The 23,308-nt window shown below is 41.8% G+C and overlaps 1 protein-coding gene and 1 long non-coding RNA gene across 4 annotated transcripts; one reads left to right on the top strand and one right to left on the bottom strand.

The window, feature by feature from the left end:
• Positions 1-304: 304 nt before the first annotated feature.
• Positions 305-15,782, top strand: ccdc28b (coiled-coil domain containing 28B). Of its 3 annotated transcripts, none has more exons than XM_055656684.1 (6): positions 305-524; positions 2,687-2,853; positions 3,469-3,632; positions 5,337-5,491; positions 8,118-8,140; positions 10,042-15,782. In XM_055656684.1, the coding sequence occupies exons 2-6, from the start codon at positions 2,702-2,704 to the stop codon at positions 10,109-10,111; spliced, it is 564 nt and encodes a 187-aa protein (XP_055512659.1). In that variant the 5' UTR covers positions 305-524; positions 2,687-2,701; the 3' UTR covers positions 10,112-15,782. The 3 variants fall into 3 exon arrangements, with proteins under 3 accessions (XP_055512659.1, XP_055512661.1, XP_055512660.1); XM_055656686.1 differs by lacking the exon at positions 305-524 and adding an exon at positions 534-901; XM_055656685.1 differs by lacking the exon at positions 305-524 and having other exon boundaries at positions 2,586-2,853.
• Positions 8,437-23,243, bottom strand: LOC129709967 (uncharacterized). Its single transcript, XR_008725604.1, has 3 exons — positions 23,106-23,243; positions 19,120-19,249; positions 8,437-8,766 (listed from the first exon to the last, which is right to left on the bottom strand). It is a non-coding gene; the product is annotated as an uncharacterized LOC129709967 (long non-coding RNA).
• Positions 23,244-23,308: the final 65 nt, after the last annotated feature.

Below are 23,308 nucleotides of genomic sequence, written 5' to 3'. Positions count from 1 at the left end.
GAGAGGAAAGATTTTTTCACACCGGAATCTGAAGAAGGGTCTCGACCCGAAACGTCACCTATCCATTTTCTCCGGAGATGCTGCCTGACCCGCTGAGTTACTCCAGCACTTTGTGTCTATCCCGTGTAAACCAGCACCTGCAGTTCTGTCCACATGTGTCCACAATCTCCCCGCCCGCCCGCCCACTGCTGATTGACGGGACGGTCCCGCCCTCGCTGTCTACATGGTCTCTGCGTTAAAGACACAAAGTGCCGGAAACATCGTTGTTCGTGGGGTCGGAGGTTCGGTCCAGGTCCAGGTCCGCGGCGACTCCTCCCATTGGGCCGGTTCGTCCCCGGTCCAAACCCCGACCTTCCGCACAACTTGGACGAGCTGTGAGTCAGGACAAGGCGCGGTTCAGATTGAGACCGAGTCGCTGCTGAGGCCTTGATCATTGAAGAAATAAACGGATCCCCTTGCGATCAGCCGTCATTCCCAACGAGAATAAATACAGTAAACTACAGCTGCGGAGAGAATTCTAAACGGTGAGTTAAACAATAGTTATGACCAGGTTCAGTTTTATTTCCTGCGTAAAGTGTTGCTAAGAACGAGGCTGGACCGCACACAGGAAGAACCAAATATCCTATAGTAAGGGAGACAATAATGCTGGAGAAACGCAGCGGGTGCAGCAGCATCTCTGGAGCGAAGGAAATAGGCAACGTTTCGGGCCGAAACCCTTCTTCCTATAGTAAGCTCCGCTATTGGATCTTTGGAAAGAACAGCCAAATGATGCCTGGCAGAAATGTCCTGATCTTATACAGAAAGAGAATAAACTGAAGTTGGAGAATTTGTTACAGCATCTGGAAGAAGGTGTGTTCCTCAAACAGATGTGGAAATGGGACCCCAGCTGTAGCCCTTCCAGGTGAGACAGGTTCATACGCACCTCCTCTACCCTCATCTCCATCTGATGTTCCCGAAGGCCAACTGAATCATTTTAACTTGCCTTCCCATTCCCCATATTGCCTTCCTGCCTTAATTTTGTTTTGTTTAGTTTATCGTCAAGTGTACTGAGTTACAGTGAAAAGCTTCTGTGGCGTGCTAACCAGATAATAGACATACATGAAGCCATTCACAGTGTACAGATACAACACCCTCCATAATATTTGGGACAAAGACCCATCGTTTATTTATTTGCCTCTGTACTCCACAATTTGAGATTTGTAATAGAAAAAAATCACATGTGGTTAAAGTGCACATTGTCAGATTTTAATAAAGGCCATTTTTTATATATTTTGGTTTCACCATGTAGAAATTACAGCTGTGTTTATACCTAGTCCCCCCATTTCAGGGCTGTCTAAGACTCTGGGGAAGAGGTCATAGTCACAGAGCTATATCATGGAGAAACAGGCCCTTTGGCCTAACCTGACCAAATAGCCGGCATATCCAAACCCTTCCTATCCATGTAATTGTCCCCGCCTCTACCTGCAGCTCAGTCCATATATGCACTTCATAAAGGTTTATAAGAATACAGTTCAAATACAGGCAAGTGTGCATCCTGGTTGAGTTGGCCTGAAGGACCTGTTCCGGTGCTGGATGAAAAGGTTGCCTTTCAGGTCCTTTTTAAATCACCCCCCCCCCCCCCCCCCCTCTCTCACTTAAACATATGCCCTTTAGTTTTAGACCCCTCTACCCTGGAAAAGGCTGTGACTGTTCACCTTTTCTCTGTTCCTCATAGTATTGTCACTCCTCAGTCTCCCGTACACTAGGAAAACAAGACCTAGCCTATTCAGTGATAGATACAAAATGCTGAAGTAACTCAGTGGGATAGGCAGCATCTCTGGAGACAAGGAATGGGTGATGTTTCCAGTCGAGACCCTCTTTCAGACCTATGCAATGTCTCCCTATAACTCAGACCTCCAGACCTGACAAATGTCTTTTGCACTTTCCAGTTTAATGAAGAAACAAGGAACTGCAGATTTACATGGAAGGGCAGAAAGTGCAGATCAGATGGGGTGAGAGATTGTAACCTTCACGTGGTCCGCCCTGTTTCAACGAATGCAATCAACCTGGCGTGCACAATCAAATAAGATCAAATAGAACAAGTTGTCCTACAACTTTAGGCTGTGCACGCCATAAACAAGAAGAAGAAGGAGATCAGGCAACATCTCTGACATGACATGACAGTTGTTTGATTTTCAGTGGTGTAAATGTACCACCAGTTTAACAGTGGAACTCTCTTTGTTCCCCTCTAGATCATCTAAGAATTTATCCTGTAAGATTGAAATAAAAGACGTGGCATTTTATATCCATGTTTCACTGTTATTTAAAGACTTTTCTGATGCAGAATACATTTATCATATTGCATTATATGTCCAGAATGTTTCATGGAATTATATGGCACAGATTTCTCCCTTCTTTCTTTCAGCTTGTGCCCTCTCATTCTAATTCTAGAAAATAAGATTCAATCATCAAAAATATTCCGTCTATCTTATTTGTGCCCCTCATAATTTTGTAAACCTGTATAAATCTGTTCTCTCTTAGAACTGCGGCCATCTGTTTCAGGCAACGTCCCGGCGAATCCCCTCTGCACTCTCTTACCAAATCCTTCCTGTAGTGTGGCAACTAGATCTTGGTGTTGATGGGATGAAACTTTAAAAGGATCAATTTGTTCACTTGGTTTATTTCAACTTTGATCTATCGTGCAAAGGTGAAACACCTGAGGATGGAAGAAAAAATAAAGAAACAAACTCCAAGGATGACTTTATCCCAGCACTGCAGTCCCAGGAAATCTCCTGTGCCCATCGGTCAGAGTTCAGCCTTGTGTCCCGTGTTACCTCAGCTTTCATCGCCAAAACTAAAGTCAAAATTGAAAAGGTTGGTGCTAATAAAACTCTCACTGTCATTTTATTGTATATTTTCTTGAGTAATCTGTTCCATCCAACTTCACAAGTGTATACTGTACTTGGTGATCAATCACTATGCCTTTCACTGTGATATATTGGAAACTAAATGTGGCAAAACAGAACCACAGATGATTGTGATCTGAGTTGTACACACAGTGGATTGGATTTGGCTCAAGTAGAACAAAGTCTCATGAACCTGATTGAAATTTTTGAAGATGTGATCAAAAAGGTTGATGAGGGCAGAGCAGTAGACGTATATATACGGATTTCAGCAAGACATTTGACAAGGTTCCACATGGCAGGCTGCGCTGGAAGATTAGAGCGCATGGGATCCAAGGAGAGATGGCTGAATGGATAGAAAAATGGCTTCATGGAAGGAAGTGGAGATTGATGAAGGAAGGTTGCTTTTCAGACTGGAGGCCTGTGATTAGTGGTGCCTCAGCTTTGATGCTGGGCCCATTGCTGTTTGTCATCTACATCAATGATTTGGACGAGAACGTCATAGGTTATAGGTGGATCTATTTGTGTGAAACAGTAGCATTTATTACATTTTTTTAACTCTACAATTATTTGGCCATTTAAACAGGGCAGATAAAGGTAAAGTAAAGACTCTACAACCTGCTGAGAACATGCTGAAGCCTGCAGCAATTCAACATTCCTTCCTGACTGACGTTTCTGATGTGAGGGAGATGGAAAGTGGCCTTCTGCATTTACTGAATGATTTCCACTCTGGCAATCTTCAAGCATTTGGTGAGTTCTTTGGTTGACAAAAATGTGATATTTAAACATTTATGAATTTCTAGCTCACAAGATATAAAAAGTAAATATGCATTTGAGAAAGCAACTGGGAAGTTAAATGTGAAGTTGTTTTTAATTGTAAGAGACTGGAATACACATGTCCCAGTGAGCTGTACAATTATGTTTTAATCTCCTAGCTACTTCTGCCATCACTAATTCACTGATTTCTCTCTCATTCTTTAAAACAAAATATAAGTATAGTTTGACTTGTGGGAACTATTCAAATATCAATGGCATTAACATTTTCACCATCCCTTCAGAACCCGCAGAACAAGCAATCCGATCCGAGTAATTTATCCTCTCAGTCCAGTCAATTTTCAACAGTTCTAATTTCTTCCCTGTTTAATCTGATCCTGAAGCCCTCACTATTCACAATGTTTTCTGAATCATCTTCCGTGAAAACAGATACAAAGTACCCGTTTAATTTCTCTGCCATTTCCTTACACCTTAGTGTCATTTCTCTTCCTGGCAGTCTGTAAAGAACCCAAGCTAACTTGCTAATTTTTTGATTTTGCATAAAACAGATTGACAACACTCATGGTGTTGGACAATAGGTGCAGGAGGAGGCCATTCGGCCCTTTAGCCAGCACCGCCATTCAATGTGATCATGGCTGATCATCCCCAATCGTTACCCCGTTATTTTTAAGAGCCCCATCTAGCTCTCTCTTGAAAGCATCCAGAGAACCCGCCTCCGCCGCCCTCTGAGGCAGAGAATTCCACAGACTCACCACTCTTTGGTTTGGAAATGCTAATGCTGTGTTGCCTAATTAAAGTTGCCTTGCCTAATTAAAGTTGCCTTGCCTAATTAAAGTTGCCTTGCCTAATTAAAGTTGCCTTGCATAATTAAAGTTGCCTTGCCTCTATATAATTAAAAGTCTAATCTTGACCACTTCCTGTTAGCGCTTTATATTGATTTTAGAAAAAACGCTACCACGTGCGGCGGTGATTTTTGGCCATCTTACTCAGAGTCCCCCTCCGCTCATCAGGTGCCGATGATTTTTCCCATCGAATAAAAGAGTTATTAGTGTTTTAAAAATGTTGAGATTCTCTCTCCTGTCAATCATGCCATGAAGGCCATGCCCCTTGTGGTGGGAGGGGGAGGGACTATAAAACCCAGAAGTGTGGGCGTGACTCAGTCTCTGCAAGATGGAGGAGGGAGAGGTCACGACTCGCTGTCTTTAGTGGCCTTGCACCCTGCTTGAAGTGGTATGAAACTGCACTTGAATTTGGTGGCCTTGCACCCTGCTTGAAATGGAATTTCAAAGAATAGCCGTGAGTCAACTGCCAGCCCACCAGCTGTGAGTGAGTGGGCTGCCAGCACAACAGGCTTGAGTGACTGAGCCGCCAGCCCAAGAATCCATTCAGCCCACAATGTCCATACTAGCCCTCTGGAAACCAGTCCCTTCAGCCCACAACACCCATACTAGCACTCCAGAAAGAAATGTGCACTTTAACCACATGTGATTTTTTTTTTCCTATTACAAATCTCAAATTGTGGAGTACAGATACAAATAAATAAATGATGGGTCTTTGTCCCAAACATTATGGAGGGCACGGTATATGAGAAAATGGAATCAGAACTGGGAGCACAGCAGGTTTTTCTGAATTACATGCGTTCAATGTTTTCAATTGTGGAAAGTACTCCATTTTCTTTAGGAAAAGAGTGCTCCTTTGAACAGATGGAGCATGTCAGAGAGATGCAGGAAAAAATGGCCCATTTGCACTTCAGCCTTGACAGCCATGTGGAAGAGCTGTCTGAGGATAAGAAAAAAAATGCGTCAGACAGGAATCTTGAACAGCTTCTGATTAATGTGAGTATGTTTATGTCGGATGTAAGGGTGTATATGCTGCAGAATGACTACAGCTGAACATAACCTTTAATGTTTTCAGACATATTCATGTGTATGTTAATGAGTTGGTGTTCCAATATATGTAGGGAATGCTGGGTAATAAATCTCTCTCTCTCATGATCCAGGCAACCTGTGTGTAAGTCCAGTTCTTCATTCTGTCGTCCGGAATATAACACCTTTGAAGCAACAGAATTAATAGATGTTGGAGAAAAATGCATCCATGACATCACATTGGAATTTTTTTTAGTTTGAGATTATTTATCAGCCCCTTATATTTATATAACCCTATAACCCCTACTCCTTCAGTTTTCCAGTCATACATATGCATATTTGTTCACATCTTTACCAAAATTGAGTTTTTGCCTCTTAAAATGAATGCAGAATTTAGCCTTCGATCTATAGTGCACGTAATAATATATTTTTTAAAGTAGCATTTTTTCCACATGGCTGCAAGCAACAGGTTCAATTAATTTGATGATTTATTGTAATTCTCTGGATTCCCAGAAGATAAACCTATTCTTGCTTCAACATTGAATTTCATGTTACTCGTATGTTTTTGCAACCCGCAATACCTGTACTAAATACAGTGGAATTGATTGTAGACTTTAGGAGAGTTCTCCCTCCCCTCACCCCACTCACCCCACTCACCCCACTCACCATCAACAACATCACAGTCACATCTGTGGAGTCTTTTAAGTTCCTGGGAACCCATCTCCAAGGACCTTAAGTGGGAGGCTACCATCGACTCCACAGTCAAAAAGGCACAACAGAGGATGTACTTCCTGCGGCAGTTGAGGAAGCACAATCTGCCACAGGCAATGATGGTCCAATTCTACACGGCCATCATAGAGTCTGTTCTCACCTTCTCCATCATGGTCTGGTTTGGCTCAGCCACCAAGCACGACACCTGGAGGCTGCAGTGAATTGTCCGATCAGCAGAGAAGATTATTGGCTGCAACCTTCCCTCCATTGATGAACTGTACACTGCAAGGGCCAGGAAATGAGTGGGCAAGATCATCTCTGACCCCTCTCACCCTGGCCACAAACTCTTTGAATCACTTCCCTCTGAAAGGCGACTCCGGACTGTCAAAGCTGCCACAGCCAGACATAAAAATAGTTTTTATCCACGAGTAGTTGCTCTACTCAACAGCCAAAATTCAGTAGCCTCCCTTTGATCTGGTATTTTGTTGGTTCACATGCTTGATCAATGGTGTTTTATCATTAATGTTTTATTGTTATTAATGTTTAGTGTTTTCTGAGTCATTCGTAACTGTCACTGTATGTCATGTTGTTACTTGTGGGCGGAGCACCAAGGCAAATTCATTGTATGTGAATATTTGGCCAATAAACTTAGTCACTTACTAAATGGATTGAACCTGGAGGACATTTGAAATCCATTCTGGGTGAAATCAAGCAGTCATGAAACTGGTTATATTTAGCAGAATGATATGCAGATATTAGTCAGATGTATTGAAGTTTAATATTTTGAGTCAACCAGCAATAAGACCATCTTGTAGAATGCACATGAAATCACGTTTCAGTTGCTGCCTTGCAGTAAATGCACACAAGGATCTGCACCGTGATTCAATAGACAACAGTCGGTCCAATCTTGCCCTCAATACTCTACTTTCTAGCCCTTCGCCATGACCTAACCCATTTGAAGATCAAGGTTGTGCCAGCTTTTCCCTTGAATATATTCATTACGTGTCTAGAGTTCTTTGGGGTACAGAATTCTTAAGAGTGATTGCCCTTTTAAAAAATCCTGTCTTAAATAGGTCAGTTCATGCTCTGCAGAAATGTCTAGATTGCCCCCCTCACCATCCAACAGATCCCCGCTGTTTTTCCCAATGAACCCAATGGAGAAAATGAAGCCCACAACTGTAACCCACTTCTAGAGGTTTGGGTTGTGTGGTTGGGGCAGGGTGGCTGATTCTGCTTTGGGGGGGGGGGGGCGGGACATTTGTGCATTACTCCTTCAACCAAATATTCTTACACCGGGTGGTTCACCAACGCTGATTAAGCAGGTGTCTCCTTGGCTCCGAGCTCCTCCCTTGGACTTGATGCTGAGTGTAGGGGGCAGAGCCATAGGTCAGAGTATCGTCAGTAGTCAGCAATATGCTGACCTGTGAATACTATTTGTATTGAGCTGCTGATCAAAGTCCCCAATGTGAGAAGTGGATCGTCTTTTAAACAATAAACTAATGTGCAGCACTGCACTCTCACTGGGAAAGAATGGATTGGATCATTTGACTTGCTGTTCATCGGTTGTATTTTATACCATAATGTCTTGGCACATATCTCCCAATGGACAATCTCTGAGTTTATAGACCTCATCATTGAGCATTTTTGAGAAAGCTAAAGGAGCAATAGCTGTGCTAAAAGTGTGATTTGAAATTGTTTCCCAATTTTAGTTGGAGAAGCCATATTCACACTATGGACGTGGTGGCATTAAGATTCAGATTCAATTTTAATTGTCATTGTCAGTGTACAGTACAGAGACAACGAAATGCATTAAAGTGAGATTACTTTGAGTGCTATTCATTTTTTATGTTTTTTTCTGTATTAATTATATTTTTTCTATTTACAGTTGGAAGAGCTTAGTACCTCAATGTATCCTTTTACAATGATTTTTGTTAATGTTCATCTAATCTGTTACAAACTTGCAGCACAGCCCTGCTGATATTCAAATACCTACCACTATAAATCTTGGTCATTCAAGTGCTCATCCAGATGTTTCTTAAATGTAGTAAATTATCAGCATCCTCCATCTTTTCAGGCAGAGTGTTACAGATTCCTTGGTGCAAATATAATCCCTCTGATCTCTTCTAAACTTCTTACTCCTCACTGTAAACCTACCCTCTGATCTCAAACACTTAAGGCATAGTGAAACCTTTCTTCAAGTCAAGTCAAGTCAAGTCAACTTTATTTGTCGCATGCACATACAAGATGTGGAGTGAAATGAAAGTGGCAATGCCTGTGGATTGTACAAAACAACAGAACAGAACAGAACCAGTATTTACACTTTAGGGAAAAAAAGACACAACAGTAATGGTGAGATTAGAGTTGACAGTTCTAATGGCCTGTGGGAAGAAACTCCGTCTCATCCTCTTTGTTTTCGCAGCATGACATCGGAGGTGCTTGCATGACTGTAGCAGCTGGAACAGTCCGTTGCTGGGGTGGTAGGGTTCCTTCATTATCTTGCTGGCTCTGGATCTGCACCTCCTGGTGTATAGGTCCTGCAGGGGGGTGAATGTAGTTCCCATAGTGCGTTTGGACGAATGGACTACTCTCTGCAGAGACTTATAAATGCCTGTCATAACTATCAGGTTTTCCATAGCAGTTACAAGCAAAAACACAAACTTCAGTCTCTTCTCATAACTGAACATCAAATGTGACTGAGGTGATGCATTTAGGGAAGATAAATAAAAGATATACTGTAAATGGTTGGGTGCCAATGAATGTTGGTGAAAGTGGCAATATAGGATGGAGAAGAAGGGATCATACGTTGACTTATAGAATATAAAGGTTGGGTCATCATATTGCAATCGTACAAAATACTGTTTAGACTACATTATTCAGGTGAGAATAATGTTTTAAGACAGCGATGGAACAGGCCTGTTAAACTAATCTCCATTCCCTGCATATCCAAGTGCCGAAAAGCAAGTTAAATGTCACTATTGTGCTGCCTCCATCATCACACATGGCTAGCACTCAGTCACCTGTGTAAAACCTTGCCCCGCTCACCTTAGAGCTAAGCCCTCTTGCTTGGACATTTCCATCCTGGTAAAAGGTTTTGACTATCTACCCTATCTGTGCCTCTCATAATTTTAGATACTTTAAAGGGGATGCGAAGGGAATTTTGTTTATTTTTACACAGGGTAATCTATATCTGATGGTGGTGATGGTAGAATCGGATACAGTAGCTACATTTAAGAGGCACTTGAATAAGCAAGGCATATAATTATGCTGACAAATGGATAAGAGGAGGATGCAATACTAGATGGAGCTTAATCATATCCTTCCTACTGTGTGGTAACTAGAACTGTGCCCAATATTCCTGCAAAATACCAGTGCTGGAAGAACTCAATAGGTCAGAGTTTACTTATAATGAGAGAATTCAATGTTCATGCCGTGGGGTTGTAATCTACCCAAATGGAATGTGTAGCTCACTCTGGCAATGGATGAGAAGTTCAATATGGGATTCTCAATCCACTGCTCAACTAATGTTTACATTCTTGCTACTCCAGAAATAATCTCTTTGTCATGACCATAAGAATCCTAAAGAAATATATTTATTTTCCTGCACGCAGGAATTTTAACACCAGTTACTGTGTTCCTTCTGAGGGAAAATCAATGTCCCAGGCTGATTCTTGTGGCTCTATTTCATAGCTGGAATTATGATTGTCTACTGAGTTACCTACCGGTGTGGGAATGAGGTCATGCAAGAGATTAAAGGGTTTAGTATATGATTTTTCTATGATAAGAAGAAATTATCCTTGACAGAAATTAAGACAAAAACTACACTTGGCAGAAAATCAAGAACTGCCAAAAGATGAAGAGTTGAAATCATCTCCATCGTAGAAATAACCACGAAAGGCCGAAGGGAAGATTGATCAAGGAAGGCAGTGCCTGAAGAAAGTGATAGGATGCATCTTTTTTTATAAAGAAACCATATGAGGTGGGAGCAGATGTTAAAAGTGCTAAGATTCCACAACATGCATACTTTTATTGTCATTTTTCTTTCCTCCTGCTCTGCTTTGTATTTTGTGTTTTCCTTTACTCACGTGACACTTGGCAATACAATTCAATATGTGACCACTGGACATGCTGACCTATACGTGATTCTGCAACACATCCCAGTCAAAGTAATTCAGCTCAGAAATGGGCCTTTTAGCCCACCATGTCAATGCTACCACTGTGCCTATCTGCTATTATGCCTTGCTTATTCAAGTGCCTTCCTAGATATCTCCTAAATGCCATGGATTATATCTGCCTCCTGTGTATTCAACACTCGGTGTGGAAAACTTTCCCACTCACATCCCCTTTACTTTTCCACCCTCTCACCTTAAACCTAGAAGACAAAGAGATTGCAAATGCTGGAATCTTGATCAAAAACTAGAATGCTGGAAGAACTCAGCAGATCAAAGCAGCATCAGTGAAGGCAAAACGTGCAGGAGGACATTTTGGATCAGGACAGATGGGAAAGGGAATATAGCCAGTATACAGCAGTACAGGAGGATGCGATAACACTGAGGCTATGGGTTACCTGCAATTGTAAAATTCAATATTCATAACATTGGGTTATAAGCTATCCAAGCGGAATGTTATTCTTCCAAGTTGCGTTTGGCCTCTCCGTTGTAATTAAGCCACGGATAGATAGGTCTGTATGAGAGTGTGAAGGAGAGTTACTATGATGTTTTGAGATTACTGTTGTGGACAGAATAGAGGTGCTCCACTAAATAGCTGACTAAACGGTTTTGTTTCTTCAATGTAAAGGAGACCACATCACCACCACTGAATGCAGTGGACCAGGTTGGGAGAGGTGAAAATACACCTTTGTCTTACTTGAAAGGCCCGATTAGGTCTAGAATAGTCATGAGAGAGTGGAAGAGACAGGTGTTACACCTCCTATAGTTGTAGTGAGAAGCGCCAGAGAATGGGAGGAAAAGGTGGGGAGAGATGAGAGGACCAGAGACTCATGACAAGTAGACTATTCAGGCACTAGTGAGTGCAACAAAGAAAGATTTGAGGGGGATGCCCCAGTTCAGAGCAATAATTGTTCCACGTTGCCAACAAAGACTTGCCACGTTGCCCAACCCTTTCAAAAATCTCTCAATGCACAACTGAATGACAGAGCTTTTCACAAATGTTGGTCAGCACCAATTCACAATTTGACAATTACTGTTCTTGAATTTTTATTCCGGCTCCAGTGCCCTCCATAATGTTTGGGACAAAGACCCATCATTTATTTATTTGCCTCTGTACTCCACAATTTGAGATTTATACTAGAAAAAAAATCACATGTGGTTAAAGTGCACATTGCCAGATTTTATTAAAGGCCATTTTTATACATTTTGGTTTCACCGTGTAGAAATTACAGCTGTGTTTATACATAGTCCCCCCATTTCAGGGCACCATAGTGTTTGGGACACATGGCTTCACAGGTGTTTGTAATTGCTCAGGTGTGTGTAAATGCCTCCTCAATGCAGGTATAAGAGAGCTCTCAGCACCTAGTCCTTCCTCCAGTCTTTCCATTGGAAAATGTTATTGTTGTTTATCAACATGAGGACCAAAGTTCTGCCAATGAAAGTCAAAGAAGCCATTATAAGCCTGAGAAACAAGAATAAAACTGTTAGAGACATCAGCCAAACTGGAACATCATTAAGAAGATGAGCTTACTAATCGCAAAGGGACTGGCAGACCAAGGAAGATCTCCACAGCTGATGAAAAATAATTCTCTATTATAAAGAAAAATCGCCAAACACCTGTCTGGCAGATCAGAAACAAACGCTTCAGGAGTCAGGTACAGATTAGTCATTGACCACTGTCCGCAGAAGACTTCATGAGCAGAAATACAGAGACTTCACTGCAAGATGCAAACCACTGGTTAGCTGCAAAATTAGGATAGCCAGGTTACAGTTTGCCAAGAAGTATTTAAAAGAGCAACAACAGTTCTGGAAAAAATGTATTGTGGATAGATGAGACGAAGATTAACATATCAAAGTGATGGCAAGTGCATGGAGGAGAGAAGGAACTGCCCAAGATCCAAAGAATACCACCTCATCTGTGAAACACAGTAGTGGGGGTGTTATGGCTGGGCATAAATGGCTGCTGAAGGTACAGGCTCACATATCTTCATTGATGATACAATTGCTGATGGTATAGGCAATAGGTGCAGGAGTAGGCCATTTGGCTCTTCGAGCCAGCACCACCATTCAATGTGATCATGGCTGATCATCCCTAATCAGTACCCCGTTCCTGCCTTCTCCCCATGTCACCTGACTCCGCTATTTTTATTTTTTTTTATTTTTATTTGTATTTTTATTAGAAGCAGTCTACAGTAGTATAAACCGTGGCATAAGACATAATACATTTCGTGTACAACTTTTTAATTTAGCAAGAGAAAGGTAACACAAGAAAGAGAAAGCGAGAAAAGGAAAGAGTGAAGGAAGTGGTGATGTGTAAACCCCTGGAGTATAACTCCCGCCCAGTGTTAGCAAGCGATAGCCTGTAGAAAGATCTCACCACACACCCATCATCCAGTTCAGAAACGGTTCATTCCCAGAGTTGTGTTGCACCATACTATACTTGTAATGACTCCGCTATCTTTAAGAGCCCTATCTAGCTCTCTCCTGAAAGCAACCAGAGAACCTGCCTCCACCACCCTCTGAGGCAGAGAATTCCACGCTTCACCATTCTCTGTGAGAAAAAGTGTTTCCTCGTCTCCATTCTAAATGGCTTCCTCCTTATTCCTAAACTTCGTGGTAATAGCATAATGAATTCTGAAGTGTATGAACGCATCCTATCTGCTCAAGTTCAAACAAATGCCTCAAAACTCATTGGCCGGCGGTTCATTCTACAGCAAGACAATGATCCCAAACAGAAGGTACACAAAAATGCTGGAGAAACTCAGCGGGTGCAGCAGTATCTATGGAGCGAAGGAAATAGGCAACGTTTCGACTGCTAAAGCAACAAAGGAGTTTTTCAAAGCTAAAAAATGGTCAATTCTTGAGTGGCCAAGTCAATCACCCGATCTAAACCCAATTGAGCATGCCTTTTATGTGCTGAAGTGAAAACGGAAGGGGACTAGCCCCCAAAACAAGCATAAGCTGAAGATGGCTACAATACAGGCCTGGCAGAGCATCACCAGAGAAGACACCCAGCAACTGGTGATGTCCATGAATCGCAGACTTTAAGCAGTCATTGCATAGAAAGGATATGCAACAAAACACTAAACATGACTACTTTCATTTACATGACATTGCTGTGTCCCAAACATTATGGTGCCCTGAAATGGGGAGACTATGTATAAACACTGCTGTAATAAGCAGGCTCGGTATCTTGATAAATGCAAGGAATCATGGGATTTGTCAAAGGTCATTCAGATTTAAACAAAAGCAAACACAGCGCTGTATAAACTGTATAAATTATTAACTAATTCTACCAAGGAATTAATCTAGAATTCTGTCAACTCAATAGCTTCCTTTCTTGTTCAGCTGTTCACACACGACTTACACAGTCCCAGTTCTAGTTCAGTTCATTAATCTATTCAGCAACTATGAGATGTTCAACAAGTTAAATAATTTATTATTTTCATTTAATCCTTAATGTGTTTGCTACTGGAATAAGAAAATATTACTTGTGTTTGAAACATTTTCTTATCTTTATTCATAATTTGTGTCTGAGGCAGGCAGCGACTATATTCCGGACCCGGCTCCCAACTATGTGCCCTGACAGACAGGAACCAACCCCAAAGGTTAAAGCAACAGCATCTTTATTTAAGCCAACCCACCTCGAAGGTTTAACCAGCCTGTTCAAATCCAATCTGAACTTTCCAACCTACCCTGCACACAGCACATTCTGCTCGTTTCCTTCAATCCAGGAACGTTGTTTAGATAGGAGTGTAAGGACTGTCTCAAATTGGTTGACCACACAACTTGTAATTTGTGTAAATCAATATCGAATTTGAATGGCAGTGACTCGGGCTAATGCCAGAGATTTGATAATTGTTCGTTCCAGGCTTTCTTGCGTATTCAACGCTGGTGCTGTATTGAGTCAATAATTTTAATAGATACAGTTGTGGATTTGTGCAGCCTGCAGCACACTTTGACCGACTGCTGGATACATCTATCTATTCTATTATATATTAAAACTGCACTTGGTCTAGTTATATATTAAAACTGTGTGGCTGCCGCCTGCCGTCCGGCGTCCGGCTGCCTTTCTGCCTTTTGATTCGTTCCATCGTGTGATGTCACAATGCCCAATACACTCCTTCCTATCAGCTTCCAACACACTTCAAAACAAAGTTGCAAGACAGGAACACTCTGAACTTTTCACCTCAATGGGATATCACAGCAAGTGCTTCAACAGGAGGGGGAGGGCCAATTGGTATTGCAATTGGAACTGCTGCAGCAGGCAGGGGAGGTGCAATTGGAATTTTTTTCCAATCCACTGCTGAGGGAGGCAGGGGAGTGCTGGAATCTTACATTTGGGAACGGGTTCAGTTCCGTTGGAGGAGACGGGTACATGGTGGAATATTGGGTTGGGGGATCACACCATTGGGGGAGCAGACCCAACGGGTCTGCACTTGGTCTAGTTTATTTATAAATCTCATTGAAATGAATACGCAGGTCCGCACAGACTCAGCTGGCGAGGATGTTTATCCCGAATGACCCATGACTTGGGTATGCGGAGTTATAATACCGAACTCGCTTATTTCTACACGGTGAAACCAAAATGTATAAAAATGGCTTTTATTAAAATCTGACAATGTGCACTTTAACAACATGTGATTTTTTTCTATTATAAATCTCAAATTGCGGAGTACAGAGGCAAATAAATAAATGATGGGTCTTTGTCCCAAACATTATGGAGGGCACTGTATAAGGTTGCCCAACAGAGGAACCTTCAACTTTAGAAAGTAATGTTAGCAAATCAGGAAGTATGCTGTAAATGTGACAATGTTAATCTTCTCTGCATCAGCACAAAACATTTCATCCAGAGTCATTCCTGTGAAAGTGCTTAAAATGTTTTCAAGCTTTTATTAAAATGATTTAAGTATCGGCATTTTTTCTTTCCCTCAATTCACTGCAAGTTTCATATTCTCACCCCTCAGGTTTACAAAGTTAAGGTTTTTCTACTAAAATGTCTACATATATTTCTGAATATTGAGAGAAGCAGCAGGTACACTACTCAATTTATTTTCTTTTTTGCATTAATCTAATTCTGTAAAGTCTTTCTTAGGTAGAATTGATTTAAAATGTTAGTTTTTTATATTATATTCTTATACTGCATTAATACAAAAGATTGATGTTCTTACAAACAAACACATATCCTGTCCTCTGGCTCATGAGTCAAATAGTTTCTATTTATTTACATACTCTTTTTCTGAGAATTATGGCATATTTGGAATTTTCTCCATAAATGCATCAATTTAAATTTTCTCCTAAAAGTCAACCAATTGACCAACTACCCATCCATCACACTTGTGTATTTACTCCTGTGAAACACTCAATAAAAGATCTGGATAAAATGTATAATGTTTTTGCATTATTTAAATTTTAAAACCCTTTAGTTTAATAGGTGACCTTCTCTTGCAATGAGAAAGATTGATGCTCTTGTTCATGGGTGCTAGGAGCATAATTTAAAATTTAGCATGAAAATGACATGGTTCAATGCAAGAAACCTTCCTAAATCTACACAACGGAAACGTTATGAAGTTATGAGTGGAGTGTTGGCCAAGGTTGAATGAGAGAACACATTTAAAGATGACGGGTCAGGAAACAGTTAGCATTTAAAGAAGTATTGCACAAGTTTCAAAATGAATATTTCCTCTCGGACACAAAACATTTCCATGACCAACATCAGAAACTAAGGATAGTTTAAAATCTGAAGAAAAGGCTCTCAAATTGCCAGAAACAACAGTTAATGTGTGAATTTGGTATAATTTAGAACTAGGCATCAGAGGAAAAAACAATTGATAAAGAGTATTGCAATGGACTGATGAGAAATGCAAAAGCAGGTTGTAAGAACATTTATTTGGAGGTAAAAAGTGAAGGCAAATGTGGATCTATCCTGGCTGAAGATAGGATTTATAGACAATAGGTGCAGGAGTAGGCCATTTGGCCCTTCGAGCCAGCACCGCCATTCAATGTGATTATGGCTGATTATCCCCAATCTGTACCCCGTTCCTGCCTTCGCCCCATATCCCGACTCCGCTATTTTTAAGAGCCCTATCTAGCTCTCTCTTGAAAGCATCCAGAGAACCTGCCTCTACCACCCTCCGAGGCAGAGAATTCCACAGACTCACCAGTCTCTGTGAGAAAAAGTGTTTCCTCGTCTCCGTTCTAAATGGCTTACTCTTTATTCTTAAACTGTGGCCCCTGGTTCTGGACTCCCCCAACATCGGGAACATGCCTCTAGTGTGTCCAAGCCCTTAACAATCTTATTGGGAAATGGGAAATGATGGGAAATAAGAATGTGGAACTGAAAGTAAACAATTGCTTTGCATCAAGGTAGACGCAAAATGCTGGAGTAACTCAGCGGGACAGGCAGCATCTCTGGAGAGAAGGAACGTGTGACGTTTCGGGTCGAGACCCATCAGACTGATACCAGGGGAGTAGGTGGGACAGAGATAGAATGTTGTCGGAGACAGTAAGATTGGTGGGAGAATTGCTTTGCATCTGTCTTCACAGAAGACACAACAAACATATTGGCTATATTAAGAATCAAGTGTCTGGTGAGAGTGAGGAATTGAAGAAACTGACCATTTGTCAAAAAGTACTCCTGAAATTAGTTAAATTGAAAGCTGATTAAATCCCAAGGGTGAGGGAGGGGTGTGTGGGGGAGGAGGGCTGTGGGGGAGGGGTGGATGGGGGGGAGGGGGAACCTTCAAAACCTTCATAACTTTTGTACTATTTCAACAATTGGAAAAAAACTTATTTGACTTGCAGCAGAGGAGAATGGTGAGGAAGGGGGCGAAAAAACAAATTACCACGCAGACAGGAAGTGGTCAAGATGAGAGTTTTAGTAATATACTAGACTAAGTGGGACCCGTTGGGTCCCAGCATCACACAAGAGGGATGGCCCCCCAACGCAATATTCCACCTCTCCACCAATATTCCACCTCTCCATCTGGGTTTTATAGTCTCTCCCCCTCTCCCACCAGAAGGGGCATGGCCTTCATGGCGTGATTGACAGGAGAGAGAGTCTCAACATTTAAAAAAAACTAATAACTCTTTTATTTTTAATCGATGGGAAAAATACTCGGCACCTGATGAGCAGAGGGGGACTGAGTAAGATGGCCAAAAATCACCGCCGTACGTGGTAGCGGTTTTTCTGAAAACAATATAAAGCGAAAACAGGAAGTTGTCAAGATTAGACTTTTAATTATATAGAAGTCAAGGCAACATTTATTAGGCAAGGCAACTTTAATTAGGCAACACAGCTTTAGCATTTCCATACCAGAGGCAACACAGCCTTAGCATTTTCAAACCAAAGGCAACATAGCTTTAGCATTTCCAAACCAAAGGCAACACAGCTTTAGCATTTCCAAACCAAAGGCAACACAGCTTTAGCATTTCCAAACCAGAGGCAACACAGCTTTAGCATTTCCAAACCAGTGGCAACACAACTTTAACATTTCCAAACCAGAGGCAACACAGCTTTAGCATTTCCAAACTATGTTCAAACCACATTAAGGGCACTGATAGGTCAGTAAAACCACTCACAGTTTAGTAGACATGTATTCAGTGTTATTCACAGCTCAGACTGAGAGGCGTGACCCTCTCACTCCCCCATCTTGCAGAGACTGACTGAGGCACTCAACACTTCCGGTTTTATACTTTCTCCGGAAGGGACGTGGCCTTCAGGAGAGAGAATCTCAACATTTTTGAAACACCAATAACTTGTATTTTTCATCGATGGGAAAATCCTCGTCCAGCACAGCGGAGGGGGACTGGGTAAGATGGTCTAAAATCACAGCCATAAGTGGCAGCCTTTTTTCTAAAATCAATATACAGAACAGGAAGTGGTCAAGATCAGACTTTTAGTAATATACTAGACTAAGTGGGACCCGTTGGGTCCCAGCATCACACGGGAGGGCTAGTCACCAACGCAATATTCCACCTGTCCACCAATTCCAATACTGCTCGCCAGTGGGGGGGGGGGGGGGGGGGGGGAGCTGTCTGTTGCACTAGTATGGGTGTTGCGGGCTGAAGGTACTGGTTTCCAGAGGTCTAGTATAGACATTGTGGGCCGTATGGATGCTTGGGCAGGAATCCAACAGTTGCAATGATTTTAAAAGCCAAGCCAAGGCAAACAATTGGGCTGCAGACACCCGACAACCAAAATTCATTTTGTGAGCACAAACTTGTTAAAAAGGGCTGCAGCCACTTTACAGCCGCATTGAGGGGACTCACTGTGGAGTAGACGTGCGTTCAGTGTTATTCACAGCTCAGAGAGCCGTGACCTTCTCGCTTCCTGGTCTGGCAGAGACTGAGTGAGGCACGACACTTCCTGGTTTTATAGTCCCTCCCCCTGCTGCCAGCGGGGGCAGCAGAGAGAATGGGGAATTTTGTAAAAACATTAATATCTCTCTCATTTTTCATCGACGGAAAAAATCCTCCGCACTCATACAGCGGAGGGGGGGCTCTGAGCGAGGTGGCCAAAAATGACGGCCAAAGGTGGCGGCGTTCTCTCGGAAATCGCAGCACAGTCGGCCAAAAGCGGTCAAGATCAGAGGTTTAGTAATATAGATTATTTTTATATAATATAGTTATACATATACAGTCATATTCACAAGTCATATATATATATATATATGATATAACAATATATGGGTTATACATCAAATTTCAAAAAGTCCTTACCGTGAGCTTGGGTACCCCCAAGGCCAGTGATCTGTGATTGCTCAGCCCCCCCACTTTCAAAAACGCTCCGCGGCCCCTGGTTCAGACGGAGAACATTACCAGATGTGAGCAGGGAACTGAGGCCAGTTGTCTGTGATATGATATGATATGCTATTTATTGTCACTATACATGTACAATGAAATTAAAAGCTGCTCGTACTCAGTGCATACATATAATTTAGTACAAAAAACAAGAAACAGAAAACAAAAAACAGAAGGGAGAAGGGGAGGGGATAGGTGCACAATTCTGCGGCGCTATATACATATATACAGATGGAAGTCCGGGTGTTGGGCTGTGAAGTCAATGCATGTGTGAATTTAGAGTAGTTATAATTTTCGGAAACAACTATTCCTGAGTCTATTTGTCCTGGACCCCAATGCTCAGCGCTTCATGTTTCGGAGTTGCCTAATGTTATTGATTTGTAATTGTCAATGTCAATGATCTGGATGAAGGTGTGGTAAATTGGATTAGTAAGTATGCAGATGATACCAAGATAGGGGGTGTTGTGGATAATGAAGAGGATTTCCAAAGTCTACAGAGTGATTTAGGCCATTTGGAAAAATGGGCTGAAAGATGGCAGATGGAGTTTAATGCTGATAAATGTGAGGTGCTACACCTTGGCAGGACAAATCAAAATAGGACGTACATGGTAAATGGTAGGGAATTGAAGAATACAGTTGAACAGAGGGATCTGGGTATAACCGTGCATAGTTCCTTGAAGGTGGAATCTCATATAGATAGGGTGGTAAAGAAAGCTTTTGGTATGCTAGCCTTTATAAATCAGAGCATTGAGTATAGAAGCTGGGATGTAATGTTAAAATTGTACAAGGCATTGGTGAGACCAAATCTGGAGTATGGTGTACAATTTTGGTCGCCCAATTATAGGAAGGATGTAAACAAAATAGAGAGAGTACAGAGGAGATTTACTAGAATGTTGTCTGGGTTTCAACAACTAAGTTACAGAGATAGGTTGAATAAGTTAGGTCTTTATTCTCTGGAGCGCAGAAGGTTAAGGGGGGGGACTTGATAGAGGTCTTTAAAATGATGAGAGGGATAGACAGAGTTGATGTGGACAAGCTTTTCCCTTTGAGAATAGGGAAGATTCAAACAAGAGGACATGACTTCAGAATAAAAGGACAGAAGTTTAGGGGTAATATGAGGGGGAACTTCTTTATTCAGAGAGTGGTAGCGGCGTGGAATGAGCTTCCAGTGGAAGTGGTGGAGGCAGGTTCATTAGTATCATTTAAAAATAAATTAGATAGGCATATGGAAGAGAAGGGAATGGAGGGTTATGGTATGAGTGCAGGCAGGTGGGACTAAGGGGAAAAACATTTTTGTTCGGCACGGACTTGTAGGGCCGAGATGCCCTGTTTTCCGTGCTGTAATTGTTATATGGTTATATGGTGATTAGCCTGGTTCGTAATTAGTTGACAAAACCTTAATTTATTAATCCGGAATATCCAGGGGGATGGGATAAGTGTAATATTAAAATGACATGCAAGGTGTCAGGCTGTCTGTCGCACCATACAGCCCCGATAACCCATTATTTCCTTCAGTTAAATATTGGGAAGGTAGCACTATTGTCATTTGCCACTCAATTATTATGTTTGTTTACCTCACTGACTATTTCTGACCCCCCCCCCCCAAAAAAAATTCATTTGACAGGTTGAATAGAAACGTCTCCAATCTTGTTGTTTTATTAATTGAACACATAGATGAACATTCTCAAGGAGTGTAATCAGATGGAAACTGATTCAGATGTGATGTTTAATAGCTTGTTCAAAGAAGGAGTATATTTTAAAGGAGTGACAGAGATACTTGCAGGGGAATGTGTGAGGAGGTTATTATTTGTCTTTAGTTTCAGCTTGAACCAGGACATCTGAAGATTCAAAGTTTAATATAGTGATTGTGTTGATACTGACTTCAACCAACCACTTAATGAATATCATCCATTCTGGAGGTTTTATTTATCTGATGCCATTTAAACTTCACTTTGATTTCAATCACTTCAATGTAAAAGTAATTGGGAATGGACGCATTGGAACAAAAATTTGCCCTCGGTAATATAATGTAATATAATGCATGATGGTAGGTGCAATCAAACAAAGATCTTTTTATCATTTGTTTCTTGTTCCTTCTTGAACATCTTTTTATCATTGTTGTGTTATGAATACCACAAAAAATGTTATGTACTCTCAAGATCACATTTAATAGAAATAATATTGCTTAAATATATAGTTATTGGACTTTGCATTTCGGGAAAAGTCCCAGCTGAGTGGAAGACAGCAAAATACTGAAAATATTGTGGGTTGAAATTACTTCATGACAGTTTGTTAGGAAAATGAAGGAAATGTATAACAGAATACTTATTCAGCTAAGTGAGTATAGGGTGATTTCACGAAAGGTCACTGGAGCGTAGATCCGCACCCACGTGACCGAAAATCTCAAGTGGAGGACATGCTATACATCCAGTACATGTTAGTGAATGGGAAAACACGCACTTTCCCACCCGTTAAAAATATCGAAAACGGCCAGTTTTTGAGCTGCAATTTACTGTGCCAGTCGGGGTGACCGTGAGGCACAGCTACCTAGATTTTCAGTCCAAAAAAAAGATAGAAACTAAGGTAAATTAAAGAGGGAGCTGAAGGTGCCAATCCAGCGGAAGAGAACAGCGGACATTTGCCGTGGAGATTTAAAGGTCCAAAATATCTGGAATTATCGCGTTTGCTCGCTGCATTTCATCAATAAAGATAAAAAAGTCAATAATGCCTTACTTTTGATGAAATGCAGCGAGTAAACGCGATAATTCCCGATATTTTGGATTTTAAATCTCCACGGCAAATGTCCGATAAGCATTTCCGCTGAATTTGCACCTTCAGCACCCTCTTGAATTTACCTCAGTTTCTATCTTTTTTTTGGACTGTAAATTTAGGTAGCTGTGCCTCACGGTCACCCCGACTGGCACAGTAAATTGCAGCTCAAAAACTGGCCTTTTTCGATGTTTTTAACGGGTGTGAAAGTGCATGTTTTCCCATTCACTAACATGTACCGGATGTATAGCATGTCCTCCACTTGAGATTTTCGGTCACGTGGGTGCGGATCTACGCTCCAGTGACCTTTCGTGAAATCACCCTATAATTTTTTGGATGAGAAATTGTGTACAACCAATTGATGACTTCTTTGACAAAGTAACTAGCATGTTAGATAACAAGAAAGCCAATGGATGTAGCAAATGTTATTGGTCTGTGAAGTGCCCCATAAAAAGATTACCACATTAGATAAGCACCTATGGACTTAATAGGTGCTTAACGTAATATGTTAAGTCCAGGGGGTCAGATATGGGGCTTTCTGCGTGGGCCAGATATATTGTCAGTACAGGGGGGTTAGGAGCAAGGCCAAATGTGCATCCAGAGTCAAGGTCTGGAATAGGTGTGCAGTCGAAGCTGGGACAATGGGAGTGTTCAGCACTGGGAACCTGAGCAGGTAAGCAGCTATGATCAGGGTAGAGTAGGGGGCCAGGTGTAAGGCTGCTCAGGGTCAGGAATGAGAGAGGTTATGCAACTGGAGCCAGGGTCAGGAGTAGTACCAGGTGTGCAGTGAGACCCAGGTTGGTCAACATGGGCCAAGTGTTTGATTATAATCTGATTTCCACACATTAGTATACTAAGATCATTCATGTGCTGTTGATCAGAGCCTGGGCTCTACTGTGGTATTTAATTAGAAATGTAATTTAGCCTAACCTTATCCATAGCTAATCCAATTTAAAGCATAAATATTGCATTCAAGTGTAAGTTAAAATACTCACTACAATATGCACCAGATTGCACAATTTCAAAAGCTCGGTACCAATGGGAGGGGGGACACCGACACCGACACCGACACCCCCCCCCGGTCGGTACGCTCCCTCGGGCTTGGACCCTCGCTATTTCTCACTCCCAACTCTCACCCAATGTTGGCGGCCCTGATACCTGTTCCCCCACAACGTTGATTAGAGGAGCTCTGCTCTCCGTTGCGTAGCGCACTACACGTCAGCACGTTGCATTTAGAAGGTGTGGTCTATCTTGCTTCGCTATGGGATCTTTGGTTGGAGCCAGGCTGACGCTCAACATGGCGCCGCCCAGGCCGGCTTCACTGCTTCACGGCTTCAGC

This window comes from Leucoraja erinacea, chromosome 26 (assembly GCF_028641065.1).
Source record: "Leucoraja erinacea ecotype New England chromosome 26, Leri_hhj_1, whole genome shotgun sequence".
Lineage (NCBI taxonomy): Eukaryota > Metazoa > Chordata > Chondrichthyes > Rajiformes > Rajidae > Leucoraja > Leucoraja erinaceus.
This window is presented reverse-complemented; position numbering and strand designations above follow the sequence as displayed.

Excerpts from the sequence above, each read along its gene's own strand:
- ccdc28b (XM_055656684.1), top strand. The coding sequence starts at position 2,702 with ATGGAAGAAAAAATAAAGAAACAAACTCCAAGGATGACTTTATCCCAG. Across the intron at positions 5,492-8,117 it reads TTGAACAGCTTCTGATTAAT|TTGGAAGAGCTTAGTACCTC; the intron begins GTGAGTATGTTT and ends TTCTATTTACAG. Across the intron at positions 8,141-10,041 it reads GAAGAGCTTAGTACCTCAAT|ACAAAAACTACACTTGGCAG; the intron begins GTATCCTTTTAC and ends ACAGAAATTAAG.